The sequence below is a fragment of the Anticarsia gemmatalis genome, chromosome 20, assembly GCF_050436995.1.
Source record: "Anticarsia gemmatalis isolate Benzon Research Colony breed Stoneville strain chromosome 20, ilAntGemm2 primary, whole genome shotgun sequence".
Classification (NCBI taxonomy): domain Eukaryota; kingdom Metazoa; phylum Arthropoda; class Insecta; order Lepidoptera; family Erebidae; genus Anticarsia; species Anticarsia gemmatalis.
Genome location: NC_134764.1, coordinates 2132901 through 2153417, shown reverse-complemented (window position 1 = coordinate 2153417; position 20517 = coordinate 2132901). Strand labels below are relative to the sequence as shown.

The following is a 20517-nucleotide window of genomic DNA, read 5'->3' as shown; positions in this document are numbered from 1 at the left end:
ACTTATGTCACGATTATTTTGCAATGAGATAATAAGCAATTTTAAAAGATCATGTAATAGGGTTGTTAATAGAGATTATCTACCACCTGATTGGCAGATTCCTAGTTATAATTTCTAAATTAAAACAGGAGTAATGTAAAAACATCCTCCTAGTTAGTTTAATCCTTGTTCCAAATTCCAACTTTCCAATGAATTAACCATTTTTCACCTCTGTTTATAAAATAACGATGCAATAATACCTATTATTATGACAATGAGATAATAAAACCTGCCAATCATTGTCAATAACGAATGCAATAAAATATCTTTAAGGAAAATCACAGAGTTTTTTGTATTGTTCAATAAATTGGGTATTTGTGTAACCGCAAGTTGTTTACATAATTACAGTGTCTTTTGAGCTTTTTTACGTGACATTTTCTAGGTACAGACCTATGAAACTTTCTTATGTTTTCTCGGTCTCCTTAGGAAACAAACATACGCAAACACGACTCTAAAAAAAAGATTGTTCAGTGGTTTTTATAACGTCTCTATGTCAAGACTTTTTATCCGAAAAATATGTGAATGTAATTTGAACCAATAATTAAAAGTTACTAAGAAAATAATATTTCTATTTCTTTTAACTTAATTCTTCTATGCGCGGGACTTTCGAAAGTCCAACTTTATAGGTACAGAAAACCAAACTTACTTTTACCGTTGATTCACTTGATTTTGGCACTAGATCATTAAAATTTATAACACTTATCTAACGGATATAGAAAATTATCAGAAGATAAACCAGTTATTCAAACCTTCAGTTTATAGCCATAATATAGGTACACATAAAATTGTACCTAACATTTTTTGCTCTACCACTTACCACAATGTCCGAGTTTTTACACGGTTAATTAAAATAATGACCAGAAACGAGTGTCATGGTTGATAATATCTCGGTGCCTTTGTCTCATTGAGACCAATTGTCTAAATATATTAGCGTTTTATGTCGCCGATTGTATCTTAAGCCTTATAGTGTGGCCAATGACGTTGCTAAAGTTATGAGCTTCCGGCAAAAATATATAAAGTCTACCTACTTCGAAACTTATTGTGTGAATTTGTGAGTGAATATTAAGATTAAATTTTATTGTTACCCATCCTGCTCTGCAGCTGGGCATGACACTCCTCGAGAATATCTAAACTTTCGATATTAGGCATTAAACCTACCTTACTGGTGAAGAATGGATTTGGAAAATTGCATTAAACGTCCCAGGCATGCATGGCTGTTAGTGTATAAAATATGATGTAACTTTCAGGCATGGTTTCGCTACCATGCTTTCTTTAATCGTTAATTTCTGTATGTGTTAGTTATTTTAATTTCAGTCTTAAATAGTATTCCAGAAATCATTTGGCAAGTATCGTCCCAACGTAAATAGAATATACACTTGTAAGCATTACTCCATACTCAAAAGCAGAAAAACGTCTTACATTTTCCTTCAAATAATCCTTCATCACATCATAATCCAGTATTTCGTTCCTAACGAAGCACAAAGCTTCACAATTAGAGTAATCAGTATGAAAATGTGCCCTCTAGTGAAAAACGTGCAAAACCTTCTGTAATGTATACCTCGTTATATTTGATTCACTTCGCAAATTGTCGGCAAGGAAATTGGCGGACTGATTCAATTTATTTGTGTTTTCTTGATACATTTTTTACGTGAAAAGATTTATAAATTTAACTTATTTATTTAAGGACTAAGCTATTAATATAAGTAGATTGAGATATTCAATTATTTAGAAGTAAATTATTCCAATTATTCGGTCAATTTAATTTAACGTTAATAACATTTTAAAGTATAGATCGGCTTTAAATACTTTACTTTACGATTACTTTAAAATGTTAATATATGTTTGGACTAATCTTTACTGCTGAATTCAGAGTTTACATTTTTTAGGCTTTTATTTTTAACAAATTGAGTAATTTTGAACCAATATGGGACTTGAATCTTGTATTATATGATAGAATACGGGAATTAACATGAACACGCATTTTACCTTTGAAAGCCTTACGTTTCGGCGCACGTTACACTGGCCATAACAATGCGTGTTCGCTTTAAATATTCCCCTATTCTTTCATATAATAAACAATACATTCAACGCAAAAGTTTATAAGTTAGATTTAATCGTGTATATGAAACTTAAACCTAGAAGTTAACTATCACTCGCCGTATATTTTGTTTAAGATAGTGCGTACAATATAATGATAGTTGTTATTAGTCTAGAAGTAAACAAAGCCATAATTCCTCCCTTTCTTCCAGCTAGTCGTAATATTCCTTTGTTTCATTCAGAACACGGTCTAACAAGATTATTGTGTCAAGGACGTGAGCCAAGGTTGTAATCTTCATTAATATCTGCCGTTTGCAATAGATGCTATCTACAGTAGCTATCTATCGATAGATCTTATCTGTCAGTTGCATCGTGACTCATTTGTATGTGTTTATTGAAACACTAGGTGACCCCTGTGACTTCGCACTCGTCTATTTATATTTCCTATTCTAACCGCTTAGTGGATGATTTGTTATGTAAAGTAGTGTAGTTATGTAGCATATTTGATTCGGGTTTACTAACCCGGGATCAAAACTCTTTGTTAAAAGTGATTAAAATAGATTTAGCGGTTTTGCAGTGCAAACGTAGATATTAGACATACTTTCGCTTTGAATTACTAGTTGCGTCCTGTTACATGTATATTTTACATGTACATAGTAATAATAGCGTTATGTTCCATTAGTAGAGTCTCGATTTGAGTGTGGGTATCTCACAAACAAACATTTGCAATATCGGTCACACAGTTTCTGAAGTAAGCGCGTTAAAACAAACAAACGGAAACTTCTTAAACTATATTATACTGTTGATGCATACAATATATGTACATTATAGATAGCTGTATTATATCAGCATTCAATTATACATAATAAAGGATTAATCTTTAATTAATGTGTTCAGGATTATTTATTGTCTTGTTAAATGTAAAACATTCATATAATTAAGTTCTTTTTCTGCTTCGAGTCATTGAAGATAACAGCTAATGGTTGCATGAAATTGAATTCAATCATCATAGCAATTAATAATGCTTAATTGGAAAAATTGGGTTAGACTTGATAATATTTTCTAAAGAAATCCAATTAGTTCATTGTTTCTATCCAATAAGCGCCGCGTTTGTTTTTCTGTAAAAATGGTTTCCTTGATCTATTTAGTTATACTTTTTTTATCTTTCCTAATTTAACTCACATCCGTTAAACAAACATGGAGATTTTCAAATATATTATGATACTTTTGCCTGCGTATTCGTCTGCGTGAAAACATTTTCCGGAGTAAAATTTTCCTATGAGTGAATCAAGGGTAGAAATTACAAATATAATTATATTTGTTTATCAAATTTCGTTTTGGCTTGAATGAGGAATAAACATCCGTAAATCGAAGTATGATTGTAAAATGACGAATTATCAGTAACTAACAGATAGTGCGGGAGTTCTTAAAAAAATATTATGGTGAAAAAAAAACCATAACCTTCTACGTAAGTAGGTATATAAACCTTTACTACATATAAAAGGTGGTTTAAAAGACATAACATTTATTTATTTACAACAAATACCTCACTTCAGGTTCAAAACCTGCATTAAACCAAATTTCCTGTATATACCTGTAATGTAAATTATTTATATTCCCAAGCTCTAATGAGAGACCTTCGTTATAAAATATTTTATATCATTTAAGCCGAATGGGCTATATAACGACTTCCTGACCAATTGTTTAATGTTTATTAACCTTATTCGGTTATTTATATTATAACTGGATTTTGATCTCGACTGTATCACGTGTAGGTATATTGTTACTTAAATAAAATATTTTATTGTTAATTAATACATTTATAATCATTGGTATTTTGATGTTCGCTATGTTAATTCCATGTAGCATGGAAGCCAATTACCTTATATCGGAGACGTAACCATCCTCCAGGCTAATAAAGAAGCTGTTTAATAAAGAAAATATAGATAATCTATGTAAAGAAAATATGAATAATTCCAATAGCAATTGGAAAATTTTACTAACACTGTCTGACCGGAGCATCGAACCCGAGACTAGTGATCAGTATTGCATATATACACTCGCTCATATCACGGAGTTTAGCTCATCTACGTGGAAAACAAAATTTCCTTGGGAATACGTATTTTTTCAATGAACCGAATCTATTTATATATATTTTTCGACTTAGTATTGTCACGTGAACAGTTAATCACGAAAATATATTTTTACATAAATATGTCTACAAATGATAGGTTAATTATAATTTGTTACGATTTTTGTTTTACCTTGAAACCTTTACCTACCGTATACATAATTTAACTAATTGTACCACGAGGCTTCGGTAATAGGTAATACTCGTGAGATTTCATAATCTTTATTATATTACAATGCCTCAATAATTTTCGTAAAATAAGCTTTAGTTACCCGTTATCACATTAGTTATCTGCTGATATATGGATGTGACTGAAGTAAGAAAAGTAAGTAAGTTTTTTGGTAAGTTCAATTATATTGTTCCTATCTTTTTTGTTTTTCTGCCTACTCCAAAAGGAACAAGACGTGATATTTTTCGTTGTAACTGATGTAACTATCGATTAAGTACTGTCAAAATCGATACAATTGTTTTGGACATTTGCCGTAACAAACAGGCAAAAGCATTACGCTTTACAGCATACGCATTTAGTAAAAACTATTTATAATATGCATTATTTTGTCATAACAAACATACTTTTCTACTTATTTGTATAAATAGATAAGTTAATATTGATGTTAATATTATTGTAACTGTGTCATATATGGAACACTTAATATTTGATGTGATTATGTAAATTAAGTTAACCTGTTTTCGGTATAAGTATGTAAACAATATAGTGGGTATTGTAGATAATTACCGTTAAGTGTAAAATATGAGGAAATTGAGGAAAAACGAGTAAAACTTGTTTTTTTGAGACTTTAGTACGGTTAAAATGTTTTTAAATTAGTTTTATATACTGCGTTTCTTTATCCCTGTTAACCCTTTTTGTAATAAAGATGTTTTTATTTGATAGCTATTTATAATGTTATATCTATTTAAATATATCGTCATAATTTTTGAGTGTTGTATCAATTTAGTTGCGATTTCGAGATTTTAAGGTCTCTAGAGACTCGCTTCAAAGTAGAAGTTGCTGTAACAGTAGAAAAGCTGTAGTAAACAGTCTTAACTGTGTTTCTAATTAGTAGATTATTCATGTGTTTGTAGTAGCTCCTTACATAATCAATGGAGAATCCATTAGTAGGAACCACAGTAGGAACATTGTAAAAAATATTTGAAAATTAAAAGGAGTGACCTTATCTTCCGAACAGTAAATTCACCTGCTGTATTTAACCATCAAAAATGTCTGTCCCTGACCTAAATGGATAAACGATTTAATTTTGATTTGTACGTAAAAATATGGGTAATGGTTACAATTCACGAAGGCACGGTGACGACCTTAGTATCCTCAACTGCTAACCCGACAATCTAGTGAAATAGAGCCTTCTAAAGCAAATATACACCAACCCTCTATAAAGTGTCAAGTTCTAACAACGGTCTATTCATCTTGAAGCATATAACATAAAGTTTTCAGTCTACATAAGGTCCTTGGAGATATATACCAGTTACAACTAAAGTTTAAAACACCAAAGTTTTGTAATTTCGCTCTAAGAAGAGGTCTATGACCCCCAATTACAAACCCTGGCAATCACTCTTTTGTTTCTTGACAGAATAAGTTACCTAGTTATTTAACTTTCTAACACTAATACGGAATTTCTATAGCTTGCGTTTAATATGAATTGAATGTTCTGTTGTAAATGATCCATATGCTTAAGCATTAAATAAGTAACAGAGCCAGTTGTATTCTATTGTAAGTAATTAGTAGGTTATGAAGTCTTAGCGAGGATACTTTATCGCTTCGGTGGCTTATATGGAAGGAGCAACTCTTTGCTTTGCAAGACTCTTTAAAAGTCAGCGTTCATGGTTTTCAAGAAAAAGTTCTTGTTAACACTCGTCAAAGATCGTTTCCTTATTTCTTATTTCAATCGTTTCAAAATTATTCTTATGTACTTAAATGTACCTATAAAGGAAGGGTGTTTATGAAGGCTGTACTCACATATCGCTAGAGTTGACCTTCTCGCAGACGACGGGCAGCTGACTCAGCGTGACGTGTGTCAAGTTCAGCATGCATGACTTGTCGCCGTAGTGCAGGTCGTCCGCCGTCACTTTTGATGTTGTACCTGAAATAGAACGAAGATTGAGTATCTTATAGTATCTTTATTTAAATCTCGTATTACGGGACTTTGGGCGGCTCTAGGATCTTTGTCTCGTCACAGAAGGCAAGAGTAATTTTCCATATGCTAAGTTAACCATCAAACCAGATGTTTCAATGGTTTTAAAAACTTAAGGAAGGTTCCGTGAAATATAACGATGTGATGACTCCGCCGACTGTAATATTTCTTAAAGACATGCAATATTATAAAGGGAAAGCCTGATGATTTAGATGCATGCAGAGGCATTCCTGAATGAATGACAAGAGTCCAGTAATAACTATTGTCTGGAAATTAGAGCCTTTTGTTCATCACAGGGTCAAGTATTTTCAAGAAAATCGTCGAGACTAGGTTTATCAATTCGCAGAGATATTTCTAATAGGACTTGTATGCAACAGTTTTTACGATCGCAACACTAGTAGTATTTTTTACCAACAAACTAATTTATCAAATTGCAACATATAACACAATATAATTAATATCGAATAGTGCTTATTAATCATAGAACAAAGATTGATTACCGAACACTTAGTACATGGAACAAATATGCAAGTAATATAATATATGCTAATACAACCTTGTTCATGAGTGATTTAGTGTAATTACGAAATGGTGAACATGCTTTGAGAGCTTTGAAAGTAAAAGTGCATATAGTAAAGTCTATCTAGAATTAATTTTTGGGTAAGACCGACCGACCGACCGAAATGACACGATTCTGCAACTACTATTGGTATTAATAATGATTTTAGAACAGAAAAACTTTATGCTTTAAAAACAGGCTTGTTTACTATGTTTATATTTAATTTTAATTTATGAAACAGTAACGCACACGCAAAGTAATGCATGAAAAAAAAAGTGCAATTGTTTTTAAATTAAGGTTGATTTGTACGTTGTTGATTAAGCCGTAATGGGAAAAAAATCGAGATATAAAAAATACATGTTCGTCACTTTTACGACCGTTTCAAATGTAATAAAATAATATTTTTTAAAGTAATATTATTCTAGCTGTGGTAAAAAAGGCGTTCTAATAGTTTTTAGCCAACAATGCGTAAAAGTATTATTGTTTCATAAAATAACCTGTCTGCAAGCTCCTTAAGAACATTCTTAATTATATTATTGATGATATTATCTAGCAATAACACATTCTTACGATTATTAAATTGTTAATAGCTAATAGATATACGTTACGCAAATAGTCCGAGGCGGTAATATTTCGGCATTTGTAGAATGCGTTTATTGCGCTCGTGCGATACGAACAATAGGTGTAGATAACATTATGTTTAAACATAAATCATAATAAACGTGATTCTTTATATACAAACTCAGATCGTTTTTTATTAAAAGCTATAATAGTACTAACTGACGCACGTAGCTCGCGTATTAAATTTCAAACCCGTATTTCAGTATTCATTGTTCAAAAAAATAGGTCAATTCTATATTAGGTTAACTTTTATCCCGTTTCAGTTAGGTACACAGACTTGGTTTCGCATTTTCTATAATATAAATATAGATTTACAGTCATTTTATAAATCGTTAAAATTATTTAAACAAATAATGATTTCACATTATCATTAGCTTTTTATGTAGCTGTTTTTTTTTCAATAGTGTGATTCTCTACGTCATAGATAAAACAATTAAAACAAAATCATACACCACAGACTCATAATTGTTATAAAACACTGGCCACTTATAAAATACTTGTGTAATTTAAACTAGTCTGAATAGCAGTACGCTTTGGTCATGACATTGAACAACCTTGATAATGACTTACGACTAATTTGCTGTCATTTGAAAAAGCAAATTTGTTTCGCGGCTTTTTTGTTCCAATACTATAATTGTATCGATAATTTGCACAAAATCGATAAAAAAATGTTACATAAGGTATTACGTTTTGTCGAAAATAAAATAAATGGTTGTTGCTAAGTTATTAAAGCAATTAATGGTAGTTTAAATGGATAGAAAGAGAAACGGATTGGTTGATACGGATACAATTTTTATGGCATGACTACTACTGAAAGGTTTAGGTACATTAAGAAATGTAATTGCTAGTTAGTTTCGAACAACGAGTGTATTTAAATACATACATAGGTAGGTAATAATATACTTTAGATATGGTCATGCATCATAAACAACTAAATTGAAATCACTGCAGCACAGCAGGAGCATCCTACAACAAGGCTTTCCGAAAAAATAATGATTTTATCTATCTTATCCAAATATTTTGTATGTAGTTAAAGTATCAAAATAAAGAAAAGTTTCGTAAAAACAATAATATAAGAACTCAACAACCAGACTTTTCAGACATCCGAAGTTATTTTACGTAGCTGTAGACGAGAACAAATATTTTGAAGTGGGTCTGACATTTAGCGAAGTGATAGTTGAAGCAAGGTTCTTCAGGTCAGTAGAGCACCTAGATACAGTCTGGTTAGGGATGCTAACTATAACATCGATAATTTGTCAGAACATCGATTTTGAATTATTTTCTATTAATGACAACTATAAAAAAATCTAAAATGGGATCACTAAGATTACTAATCTTATGTTACTAATATCACGAATGCGAAATTTTGTATGCTTATTATTAATTGACGACCATGATTATCCGTGAAAATCTTGCCCAAAAAATAAGAGTTTCAAAAAATACGATATTTGTCTGGCGTGAGCGTCACTACTGATTCCATAAACAAAAATTTATCAAAGCATTTGTATTTTTAATTTATTAGGTACTGCTAAAATCAATAGTCAAGCGAAAATAAAGACTGAAAAACATCAACAACACATGTTTTCTTAAAGATGTTTTTGGACACAATGCATCGGTAATTCGCTACATATGTACATACGATACGCTTTTTGTGTACCTGATGGCTAGATTGAAATGTTGTATATGAAATATGTGTTGCATAAAGCTACTTTTACTGTTAGTTTGGATTCGGACTGCCTAGTAGTATAATTATTAGGGTTCCGTATCCAAAGGGTAAATACAGGACCCTATTACTGAGGCATCGCTGTCTGTCTGTCATTACGCTGTATCTCATCCATCGTGATAGTAAGACAGTTGATGGTATTAAACCCGCAGCGCGCGAGTCCGACTGACACTTGACCGTTTTTTTAAGTGACTAATGTCCTCCTAGCCGATATACGGCTACGGCGGTCAGTTTCATTGAAACTGGCCATCTGTGCAGGACTTTGTTTATAGTGTCCAAGTGTGTGCACAATACACAAGTACACTCTCTATTCCATCACTCTCATAGTTTGGTGGGACGGATATCCGACACGACCAGTGAGACGAGGTCAGGCGCAGGACCGACGGCTTTACGTGCTCTCCGAGGCACGGAGGTCTTCGACCTCAACTTCCCAACTCCGGGCAATCTCTAAGAGATTCTTAACAGAAAATCTCAGAAAAGACTTTTTGGCCCGACCCAGGATTCGAACCCGAGACCTCTCGCACGGCAGTCACATACACTACCGACCGCGCCACAGAGGCAGTTAAAGTTTAAGTGACTACTGTTACAAAAAAACATATTTTTTAAAAACAGCGATATTTTCGTTTGTTTCCCGAGTATCTGAAACATTGAGGTACGAGTATTAGTCCATTGAAATGTTACATGAGATTTACATTTATTAGAGGACGCAATTTTATTTTTGGAAGAGAATAGAAGCTTAACTTGAAGTTTGTGGGGTCGCCACTCTTGTCCCCCGGCCGCCATCTTGGAAAAGGGGGTAGAAACACTTTTTTCACTATATCTCGGAAACTATGCGTCTTACAATAAAATTGTAAAAGCATAATGTGTAACAAATTATTTTGCCTACAAATATGTCTAACAACTTTTTGTCCTAAATTAACAATTAAAAAAGTTATAAGCAAAATAGTGAATTTTTTTTTACAAAAATTTTCTTTCCAAATCCGGTCTATTTCGGAGCGCTGTTACTGAGTTTCTAATTAATGAAATAAAAAAAATATATAAGGCAAAAATTTTCTCGATAAATACTCTACAAGATTGGTCTGAGTTATTTTTTTTTAATTTATTCATATCAGCTTAGCCTTTTTTCCAAACTATGTTGGAGTCGGCTTCCAGTCTCACCAGATGCAGCTGAATACCAGTATTTTACATGGAGCGACTGCCTATCTGACATCCACAACCCATTTACCTGGGATATAAAACGATACCCCTGGTTAAGACTGGTTGTCAGACTTTCAAGCTTCTGAGTACTGTTAACGACTGTCAAATATCTTTGAAAATGACAGCCGGGACCCACAATTTAACGTGCCTTCCGAAACAATTTTATTGTAAGACGCATAGTTTCCGAGATATAGCGAAAAAAGTGTTTCCACCCCCTTTTCCAAGATGGCGGCCGGGGGACAAGAGTGGCGACCCCACAAACTTCAAGTTAAGCTTCTATAGACCCCCCCTACATGTTCCAAAAATAAAATTGCGTCCTCTAAGAAATGCAATATTCGGCCCTCAAATTGTAACATTTCAATGGACTATATCTATACATCGATATTTCGTTCTCTTACGTCACTATGTCTGGTCCACGTATAAATACCAACATGAATAAGTAAAGGGCGCGCGGACCGCATGTTTGTTACGTGTTTGGGTGCTCACAAAGCTTCTATTGGGAATACTGCTCCAGTTTCTAGTGATACGCTCTTTGTGTTCCTGAAGTCTGGTGGCAGGACATTGAAATGTTTGTTAGTTAAAGGAATATGTGACGTCATGTGTTGTATAAAGCTACTTTTACAGTTAGTTTGGAATCTTCTGCTTTCATACACACTGCCTAGTATAGTTATAAGGGTTTCGTAACCAATGGGTAAAACCAGGACCATAATACTGAGACTTCGCTGTCTGTCAACAGGCTGTATCTCATTAACCATGATAGTATGACGGCTGTGCACAAGTCGGGCTCACACTTGACCAGTTTCTTTAAATTGCTATTGTTTTTAGAAAACATTAATATTTCTATACAGCAATGTCTTTCGTTTATTTTCTGAGCATCTAATAAAAATATGTATAGATACAACGATAGTGATATCTGTTGCATCACTATGTCTGGTCCACGTATAAATACCAACATGAATAAGTAAAGGAGCGCGGACCGCATCTTTGTTACGTGTTTGGGTGCTCACAAAGCTTCTATTGGGAATACTGCTCCAGTTTCTAGTGATACGCTCTTTGTGTTCCTGATGTCTGGTGGCAGTACATTGAAGTGTTTGTTGGTTAAAGGAATATGTGACGTCAGGTCTTATTGTGAAACAACATTTTATAGTCCGACAACTTAGTAGAGAGCATAGAGCACGCATGGTTTATCTAGAATATAAGTAATGAATATTTCTGTGTAAAAAAAGAAGCTGTAACAAATAGGCCACTTTTAGCTAAATAAATCTGCGAATCACCGATGTTTCTAAGTTAGTCTTACTCAATGTTTTAAAATACGCGCAAAGTTGGAGGGCTATGACAGTCGAAGTCGGTTCAACTTTGATTTGAAGACTGTTAAACCCATCTTTCTCTGCCTTTAGTTTCACCTCCAGGCACAAAACTACAAACATGCTACAAAAGTAATTTACAAAGATAAAGAAAGAAAAATCCTTAAACTCAGCACCATGAATAACCACACCTCAGCCTAACCCTTCGGGTATAACAAGCGTGAAATTTTGTATATATTTTTTAATTTTTTTTTTTTTTTTTTTTTTTTTTTTTTTTTAAATATTGTTGGACAACTCACACACGGTCATTTGATTCCAAACTAAGCAGAGCTTGTACTATGGTAACCAAATAACTGATAAACTTACTTATATACTTGTAAATACAAACTTATATAGATAAATTAACAACCAGGCTCAGAACAAATACTCGTGCTCATCACACAAAGATTTGTCCCGGGTAGGATTCGAACCCACCACACGCGGCGCTACGGTTGTTGCGGCGAGGTGACCGCTTAAACCACTGCGCCAAACGTGCAGTTTTTGTATGTATGTATCATTGTATTCATATCAAACTTTGATCAACACAAAACAACAATTTGCAAGCCACGAGGAAATAAAATATGTATTCATGCACCCTTCAGTATCCGCCTGAAACATTTACAAAGAGATATATACGAGAGGTAGTAAAACGTTTTGTATTCTATATGATAATGTAATAGAAATTGATACGTGTTTAGATATCCATCATTCATACTTGGAAAGCTTTGTGTCTAAGTGGATAATATTTTTACTTGTTGTTGATTATTTTTAAGGTTATTGGAGTATTAACCAGTATTACTCAACGTGATAAAGTGTAACATACTTTTTGTTATCATATAAGTTTTATTTATTTTCGTTGTTATTAAGTTTAAGATGACTTCAATACCGTCTTGGTAGATCGTGAAGCCTGCTAGCTTACTATCGACACTCGTATTCGATTCCAATCGTGTTAAATCGAGCTTATGTCAAATCGTAATCGTAAATACCAAACGCATGATTGAACGCTATTTTTGAATTTATCCTTATTAGGTTGCTTCATTTGTCATATCTTAATTTAGATCAACTTCTGATCACGTGCTATTTTCAAATTAAGTTCCATTTTGACATAAACTCGAAAACTGGGATCGAATTCGAGAGTCGATATTTTAGCCAATAAAAATAGTCGACAAAGGGCCATTTATTGTTTCTGCATATTTTCTTGGAACACAACAGTGTCAGTACTTAATGACATAAACATCGATTATTATTAATGGGCAAAGTTATATGCAAATACTGAGCAGTACTTATAAATATTTCCATACTGAACGGAAACTTCAAGTCACTTTGGGTTTTCCTAACGTTTGCTCTTGTCATTGTGGTCACTCACTGGTCATTTTAACTCGTAATTTGTCGTAGTAGTCTTTGTATGGATACTCAGAAGTAAATTAAACACCCACATTTTACTATTAACTAAACTTCCTGATTGTATATTGCCCAGAAGTTTCTAAATAAGATATTATAATATTAACTTAAAGAGGTGAACGACTAAAGCTTATAAATCTATTACACCTTCACGGCTAAACTGCTGAACCAGTTTTCATGACCATTGTGTGACCAGTGATTCACCAAATAGCTGATGACTTACATTAAAATTTCTTGTTAAATTCCCCTACTTGCTGGAATTGGGAGATCAACAATTTTTGTAGAGTTCCAAATAAACGGAGACGCAAGCGTTAGCTAGTCGAAGTCTTAAACTTAAATTATACTTTTAGATAATAAATAAAATAAAATCTTCAGATTATAAATAAAAATGTGATACGTACCAATAAGATAATGTCCGAGTTCTCCTAGGATGTAGCCGATGGACACCAAGCCCAGCACATACCACTTGTAGAAGCCTTGCAGCTTAGCCCAAATGCCTCCGTGGAACATCTTGATTTATTTCTATAAACAAAACAAAAAAGATACATTAATTTAATAGTTATTTTTGTACAAATCTACATACACACATAGAATCACGCCTTTTGCACACAGTGAGAGGCAGAGACCTTTTTGTGTAATTATTTTAAACAATGGGATTTTACAAATGTCCTTAGTTCTCAGAACGGATCATGTGGGTCCAATATGTAGATATTTCTGAGAAATTAAAAGGTGTTTGTGCAAATTAGATTACATGAAATTCCAGGAATTTGGACAACCTATTAACGTAATCCAAAAGTATCTTTCCAAGTGAGTATTGTTTCGCGTGACAATAATCACTGTAAATTGAATTAAAGAAAAATATAAGTTTATATTATAAACGCAAATAAATAATTTAAAAGGTATTCAAATTATAAAGGGACAAGTTGTTATAATTAAAATATGGCCAAAGAGCCTTTTAAGTGACATACAGTAAAGGATCAACCTCCGGAACAAATAAAAATTCTTCATACACTCAAGCATGTTTGATTTACACTTAAGACCATTAAAATTAAACGCTTTGCTATCAAACGGCTATAAGCCACGATAATTGTACCGGATGAAATCAATAACGTGCAAAAACAAATATTTCTAGCTTCAAACGACCTCAAATTATAATAATTAGGCCTTATGTGGCTTAAACTGTAACGATCGTGACATAGTTTTGTCTTAAAAAATGCACACGCCCTGTACAATGTGTTGCATACAATGATAAATTGCGTTGCTCGAGTTATAAGAATTAATGTATGGTTAAGTTATGCGATATAGATAATTGTTTATATCCATACTAATATTATAAATGCGAAAGTAACTCTGTCTGTCTGTCTGTCTGTCTGTCTGTCTGTCTGCTACTCAATCACGCCTAAACTACTGAACCAATTTGCATGAAATTTGGTATGGAGATATTTTGATACCCGAGAAAGGACATAGGCTACTTTTTACCCCGGGAAAATGACGCATTTCCCGGGAAAATTCAGGTAGCGAACGAAGTTGCGAATATTCAATATTATAATGACACTGAATTAACAAAATTCCGTTGTCATGGCAACTGTTTTAATGGCGGATATGCCTTAGCGCGATTTCCTTATATTATTAAGAGATATAAATAATTTTGAGAATATTTTTCGTGAAAAAAGAGCATATTTTATATCATCACGCTATGACCAATAGGAGCAGAGTAACAGTAAAAAGTGTTACAAAAACGTGGAAAATTCTGACCCATTCTCTCTTATGTGACGCAAGCGAAGTTGCGCGGGTCAGCTAGTATCTGTCGCAAATATGTCAGCCAGTAGAGCGCGGTCGGTATTATTTGCGCCGAAACTTCAAGCAATCAAAGTTAAAATAAATGTTCGTTTTTAACTGCCGTATGTAGTTATGTATTTGTTAAAAAGAAATGTAAAATTTCAAGCATATTGATTTTATTTTTGCCCATTGTGTTAAGTAATAGAATGGATAGCGTAAGAACTAAGTAATAACGATTACAGGAAAGAAGAAAGTTTGCTTCAAATTCGTGCTTCACAAAATTAGTTTATGCAAACTCCGCTAGGAGCGCTGATCAGTTTTACAAACAAAATTTCTCGACAACTAATAAATCTACGATGGTAGGAAATCTATCTATCTATCGCCTTAGTTACCTGAGTTTCAATTAACGATTTGTCGGTGTTACCTCAAAGGTGAAGTATGTATTAGTAATAATATTAAATCAGCGTTGTTTAGCGGCGGAAACACCTGACTTATGTGACAAGTAAAGGATATGGTAACGTGTGGAAGGTCTTGGGATTATACCTGCTACCTCACATGCTGTATGATCAGTGACTAATAAAATGTACCATGTTGCATTCAAGTAATAATCGTACACGTATTAGGAAATCTCCAAATTGCATTTGGTTCTGTTTTTGGTACCATAATAAATAAATCGTTTTAACATAAATGACATAAGTGACATTTAGTCTACATCTTTGTTTGTTAACAGCTTTTGATATATATTATGATCAATTATTATTATTGCATTTAAATTTTCTTGGCAATGTCAAAATAATGGCCACTGAGTTACTTGTTAACTCTTGTCCTAAGGCTCTCCCTCTTTTGTAACTAGCGTTTGAGTTAGTAATTGAAAGTTTCAACATTTGACCTAAATCAAGTATTGATTTTGACATTTAATATCGGTTTTTTAATGTTCTTACGATATAACATGTGTCAAACATGTTGTAGAAATGAGGTTGGTGGGATATCCGGCCTAGGTTTTATGGCTACTGGTTATTAGTCTACTAATTAAAGGGTACGGATGTTGTGTCATAAATGTATATAATAATTTGTTTATTGAATTATAATTGTGACCATTAGTATTTTATCGTTTTTCGGGTTATGCTTTATAAAGAGCGTCGGATCAGAACATTTGAAATGAGCTTGTTTACTAGAATTAGGTCTGGAGATAATTTTATATTATTTAAAATAAAGAACATATACTTTTAATGAAAACGTCACATTTTTACTATAGTTAAACTTATAAAAAATAAGGTCCAATAAAAATTATAATATTTTCTAACTCTATTACTTTACGATTATTTCGATCGTGCTATCGAATGCAGTACAAATTGAAAATTCAAATATAAACACATCTATGTTCAACAATCCCTATTGTCATACAAAACCATAACAAAAATCTAAAAATAACCTCAAAACAGATTTGTGTCGCCATTAAAGTGTCACGGAGACCTATATTTGGATAATAAAAATATAACAATGACCCACAATGACAACAATGAGTTACGTAATTAAATGGACTTGATGTCGCGTGCTTGCATTGTGTTTGACAACACGACAAGCCACAAATCCGCTAAATAATAAGTCATAATGAGCTCTTGGAAAATCATTAGACGATCTGAGATAAGGTTGAAGGAATCTGGGTGTAAATGAGTGATGGATAAGGTAAAATGGTTTGAGAATTGATTTTTGTGAAGTGTAGTTAGTAATGTTACTAGGTTAACGATTGATGTCTTATTAGTCACAAAAAGTTGTATGCTGTATTCTTTTCTTTAAAACGGTATCAAGGCCTAACTCTTCCCTCATTGGTGGAAGAGACCCTTGCCCAGCAGTGGGACATTAATCGTTTTTTTTTTAATAATACGTACTTATGAACTAACAATAGGTAAACCTTACATTTAAAACATTGATATACATTAATTTTTATAAGATAAATCTCTTTTATTTGTATATTCTTTGGCAAGCTCATGGTAGATTTGGGTATACCACATGGAAGAAAAGATTATATTAGGAAATTAATAAACTGATCCGTAACTGCTAATATTGCTTATGTATAGAGAGTAAAGACGAATAAACATAGAGATTTAAAAAAATAAGCGTCTGCAATCTTCTTTTTTTTTATCACATCTTAGAAACGCTACACACATGCAAAAACTCACGCTAGAATTAATTTTTTAACTGTGGATCTAACTCATCGACTATCACCTTAAATAGTGTCACCGTTTTTCACCACAAACAACAACATTTTTTTCCACCCGTGAAAGTCGCATTTAGCCGTATTTCTTGTCACTGGCCATCAACTTTGACCTTGCACTTGCAAACGCTGTTCAACAGCGAGTCCAATTAAAAAATAAAAATAAACTTCCTACTTCGTAAAACGTTTATTTTGATTGTGATTTCGTATCCATGTTGAATTTGAATCGCTGCAAATGGATCTAAGTAATTATTTTTAAGGAAATTAATTGTATAGTCTGCCTTTTAGATATTTTGATGTGGTTTTACTTTTGGATGGTTTTATGATGGCGGAAATTACGTACGAGTTCCACCAACGCATTACTATCCTCATAACTTTAGTTCGTTTATAAAAACCAAAGATGGCTATTATTCACAATTCTCTGGAGATATTTTTCCGTAAAATAGTGGTTCATATCTTTCGTGTTATATGCTTTTGAATATTAATGTAACAAACATTTAATATCGTTTAGTATTTTGCGGGATCCATGTCGGAAACATTGCGTCATTGCATCAATAGTAATAAAAGTCCAGGTTTAAAGAGTGCAATAATAATAAATAATGAAAGATAATTTTTGTTTTGGTCGTCTCAAACTTTCGAATGATATCGTTGCATGTTGGGCAAAGTACAACACCGTTTTAAAATTTCGAAACCTACTCTACCAATACATTTATTACAGACAAGGATAATAATACTTTCATGCAAATATCTTGTGAAATAACAACACAACGATCACGTGTGTGTGGCGTAAAGAGCAAAGACCGATGTACAGTTAAGTGTGTAGTTACATTTGATTACATGATGTAGACAGTCACTGACATCTCAAATGTCAATAGACGTTCTAATAAGTAAAGGTAGCCTCACTTATACACTTTAGTTTATTGAGACAGCTATAAAGATGGAATGTTTAACAAAACTATATTATGTAGTTTGTTATAAGGGAATTTGTTTTTATAGTTGAATTTAGTTATAACACCACAGGCGAAATGAGGCTACTACTATGGTACTATACTTATTCCCGACTTCTGAGGTACATTTAGCGGTAGTTTAGATAACCTACCGCTAAATGGAAATAGATATTCAATAGCGTTAAAACTCATATAATAAAACGCTATTGAATTGATAAACTACCGCTAAATGTACTCGGAAACCGGGAGTTACTCATTTAAAACTCACAGCTTGTTTTGATCGGGGTATGCATTATGCTAATAAATTGATCGAGTTGGTTGGGTCCCCACTAGCAATCTTGGAGAGGCACTATACCTATCCTTGAAAGCTTTTGAAGGACTTGAGCTTTGTTACTATTGTAGAAGATAAGATTTCAACAATGGACCCCTGTATCGCAACTAAACAAGCCTATACTTGTATGTATATAATAACATAACTATAATTCGCAGGGTTATATTCCTTATCGCCAGTTTTCTCCCAGCTTTAATAGAAGTTCTACTAGAAATCCTATAGTCCGGCAACTTAGTAGAGAGCCATGACATGTATATTTTAGATAATCAAGTTAACAATCCTATGTGTGTCTCAAATAAATAAACTGCAGCAATCCGTCCGCTATATCAGCCTACGAGTCACTGATATTTACAATTCAAAATCCTGTATACCTCCGTCAAATGCGAACCTTACATACATTCTACTAAGTTGTTGGGCCATATTTCTATGCTACTTATCCCATATCCCGCCACACTTAAGATGTTTCTGATGGCTCAATTCATAACAGGAAATCGTACCACGATGACGGCAGTGCTATTAGATGCCAATGCCAATATTATCATAGTTCGAATAGTATCGCATTCTACAATGTAGGTTGTGTTTTTTTATCGGTGTTTGCGTACAATGAAACAAGCAATGCGTGTAATTGCTACTAATTATGAGTGTTTGTCATTATGTTTATCTTGTGTTAACCTCATTTTAACTGGATAGAAAAAAGTTTATGATAAACTTATGCAGCAGTATGAAACGAAATGAAGAAATGTATGGGTGAAAATTTCTGTTACAATATATTTTTTAGTTAGTTTATTTTTGTATGTTTGTTTCTTTATTATTTTTTTTAACTAAGGCAAAATATTGTGTATATCAGTCATGATAGCATGTTATTTATGTGACCGTGATACTTCCAGATCACGTAAATCAGTTTACAACTATTTAAAAGCCACTATGCTGTTCATTGTTTTCTCTCTTAGATAACAGTGATTAACACGTTACGTGAAAGCGGCAATGTACTGAATAGTGCCCATCAATTTGACGTACGCTAGTTGTCAACTGAGATCAAATACGTGATACCTTTACATTTCCTTCTTGTATCTTTGCTATTTAAGAAAAATACTGTTTTAGAACTCACAAAAGTGTTTACAGAAATAATTATTAGGGAAAAAATAGTATGATTATTACGTAACGTTTCCCAAATTCCTTACATCATGTTTCGAAGAAAATCAGCGTGCCGTATTGCGACATAGACATAGATTGTCGTTGCGAAATTCATTGCGCTACAATGTCACAGTAGCGTTGAATGTCATCCAAGTGATCGTAAATGTACGACACATGAATTTTAAAACAAATTAGTGACTTTGTTAGCAGTTCTTAGTTCTAGTTTTACTATTTTCTCTTCGGAAAACGTTCCTTAAATTAGAGAATGAGTAAATATGGATACACTGTCATATTTTCCCTCATACAGATGTACGTACATAAAGTCATGCTTTTTTCGCCTTTATGGGCAGGCAGAGATCTGTGAAATTGTCACAAGCTGTCATATTTTCATATGCATGTTTATCAATGCGAATAGTGAGACATACAATAATCAATGAAATGTTAAGTGCGTATTGTTTGTTCGTGTATAGCGATCATTAATTGAATAATTTTATAAAAACACTAGCAGACCCGACAGACGTTGTCCTGTCCAATAAATTAAAAAAACATTGTCCAGCGGACAAAATTGTGAATCTAAACCATTCTCAGATCCCCTTGAACACACAAAAAAAATCATCAAAATCGTTCCAGTCGTTTAAGAGAAGTTCAGTGACATACACACTTACAGAAGAATTATATATACATATATAAAGATAAAGATGTATGATTGAAAGTGTATCACTGCATACACATTTAGGGCTGTATCTATGTACTGGGATGAAGTGACATCAACAAACAATTAATTTTTTCAGCCTTTAATTGAGGGTTTATAGTTGTCAGTCTTATTCATCAAGCTATGAGTACATTTAACTCTCCTAGCCGGATCTGGAACCCGACCTTGAAGTGAGTAATATCATTGAAATCTTAAGTTATC

General features: G+C 33.0%; 1 protein-coding gene across 1 annotated transcript in view; it reads right to left on the bottom strand.

The window, feature by feature from the left end:
• LOC142981618 (hexuronate transporter) overlaps positions 1 to 20517 on the bottom strand; it is a 63147-nt gene that overhangs the window by 14694 nt on the left and 27936 nt on the right. The window contains exons 2-3 of the mRNA XM_076127637.1: positions 13600 to 13720; positions 6180 to 6303 (exon numbers count right to left, since the gene is read on the bottom strand). Of these exons, the coding sequence (XP_075983752.1) occupies positions 6180 to 6303; positions 13600 to 13708 (233 nt within the window). The 5' untranslated portion in view covers positions 13709 to 13720. The remainder of the gene's footprint in view (positions 1 to 6179; positions 6304 to 13599; positions 13721 to 20517) is intronic.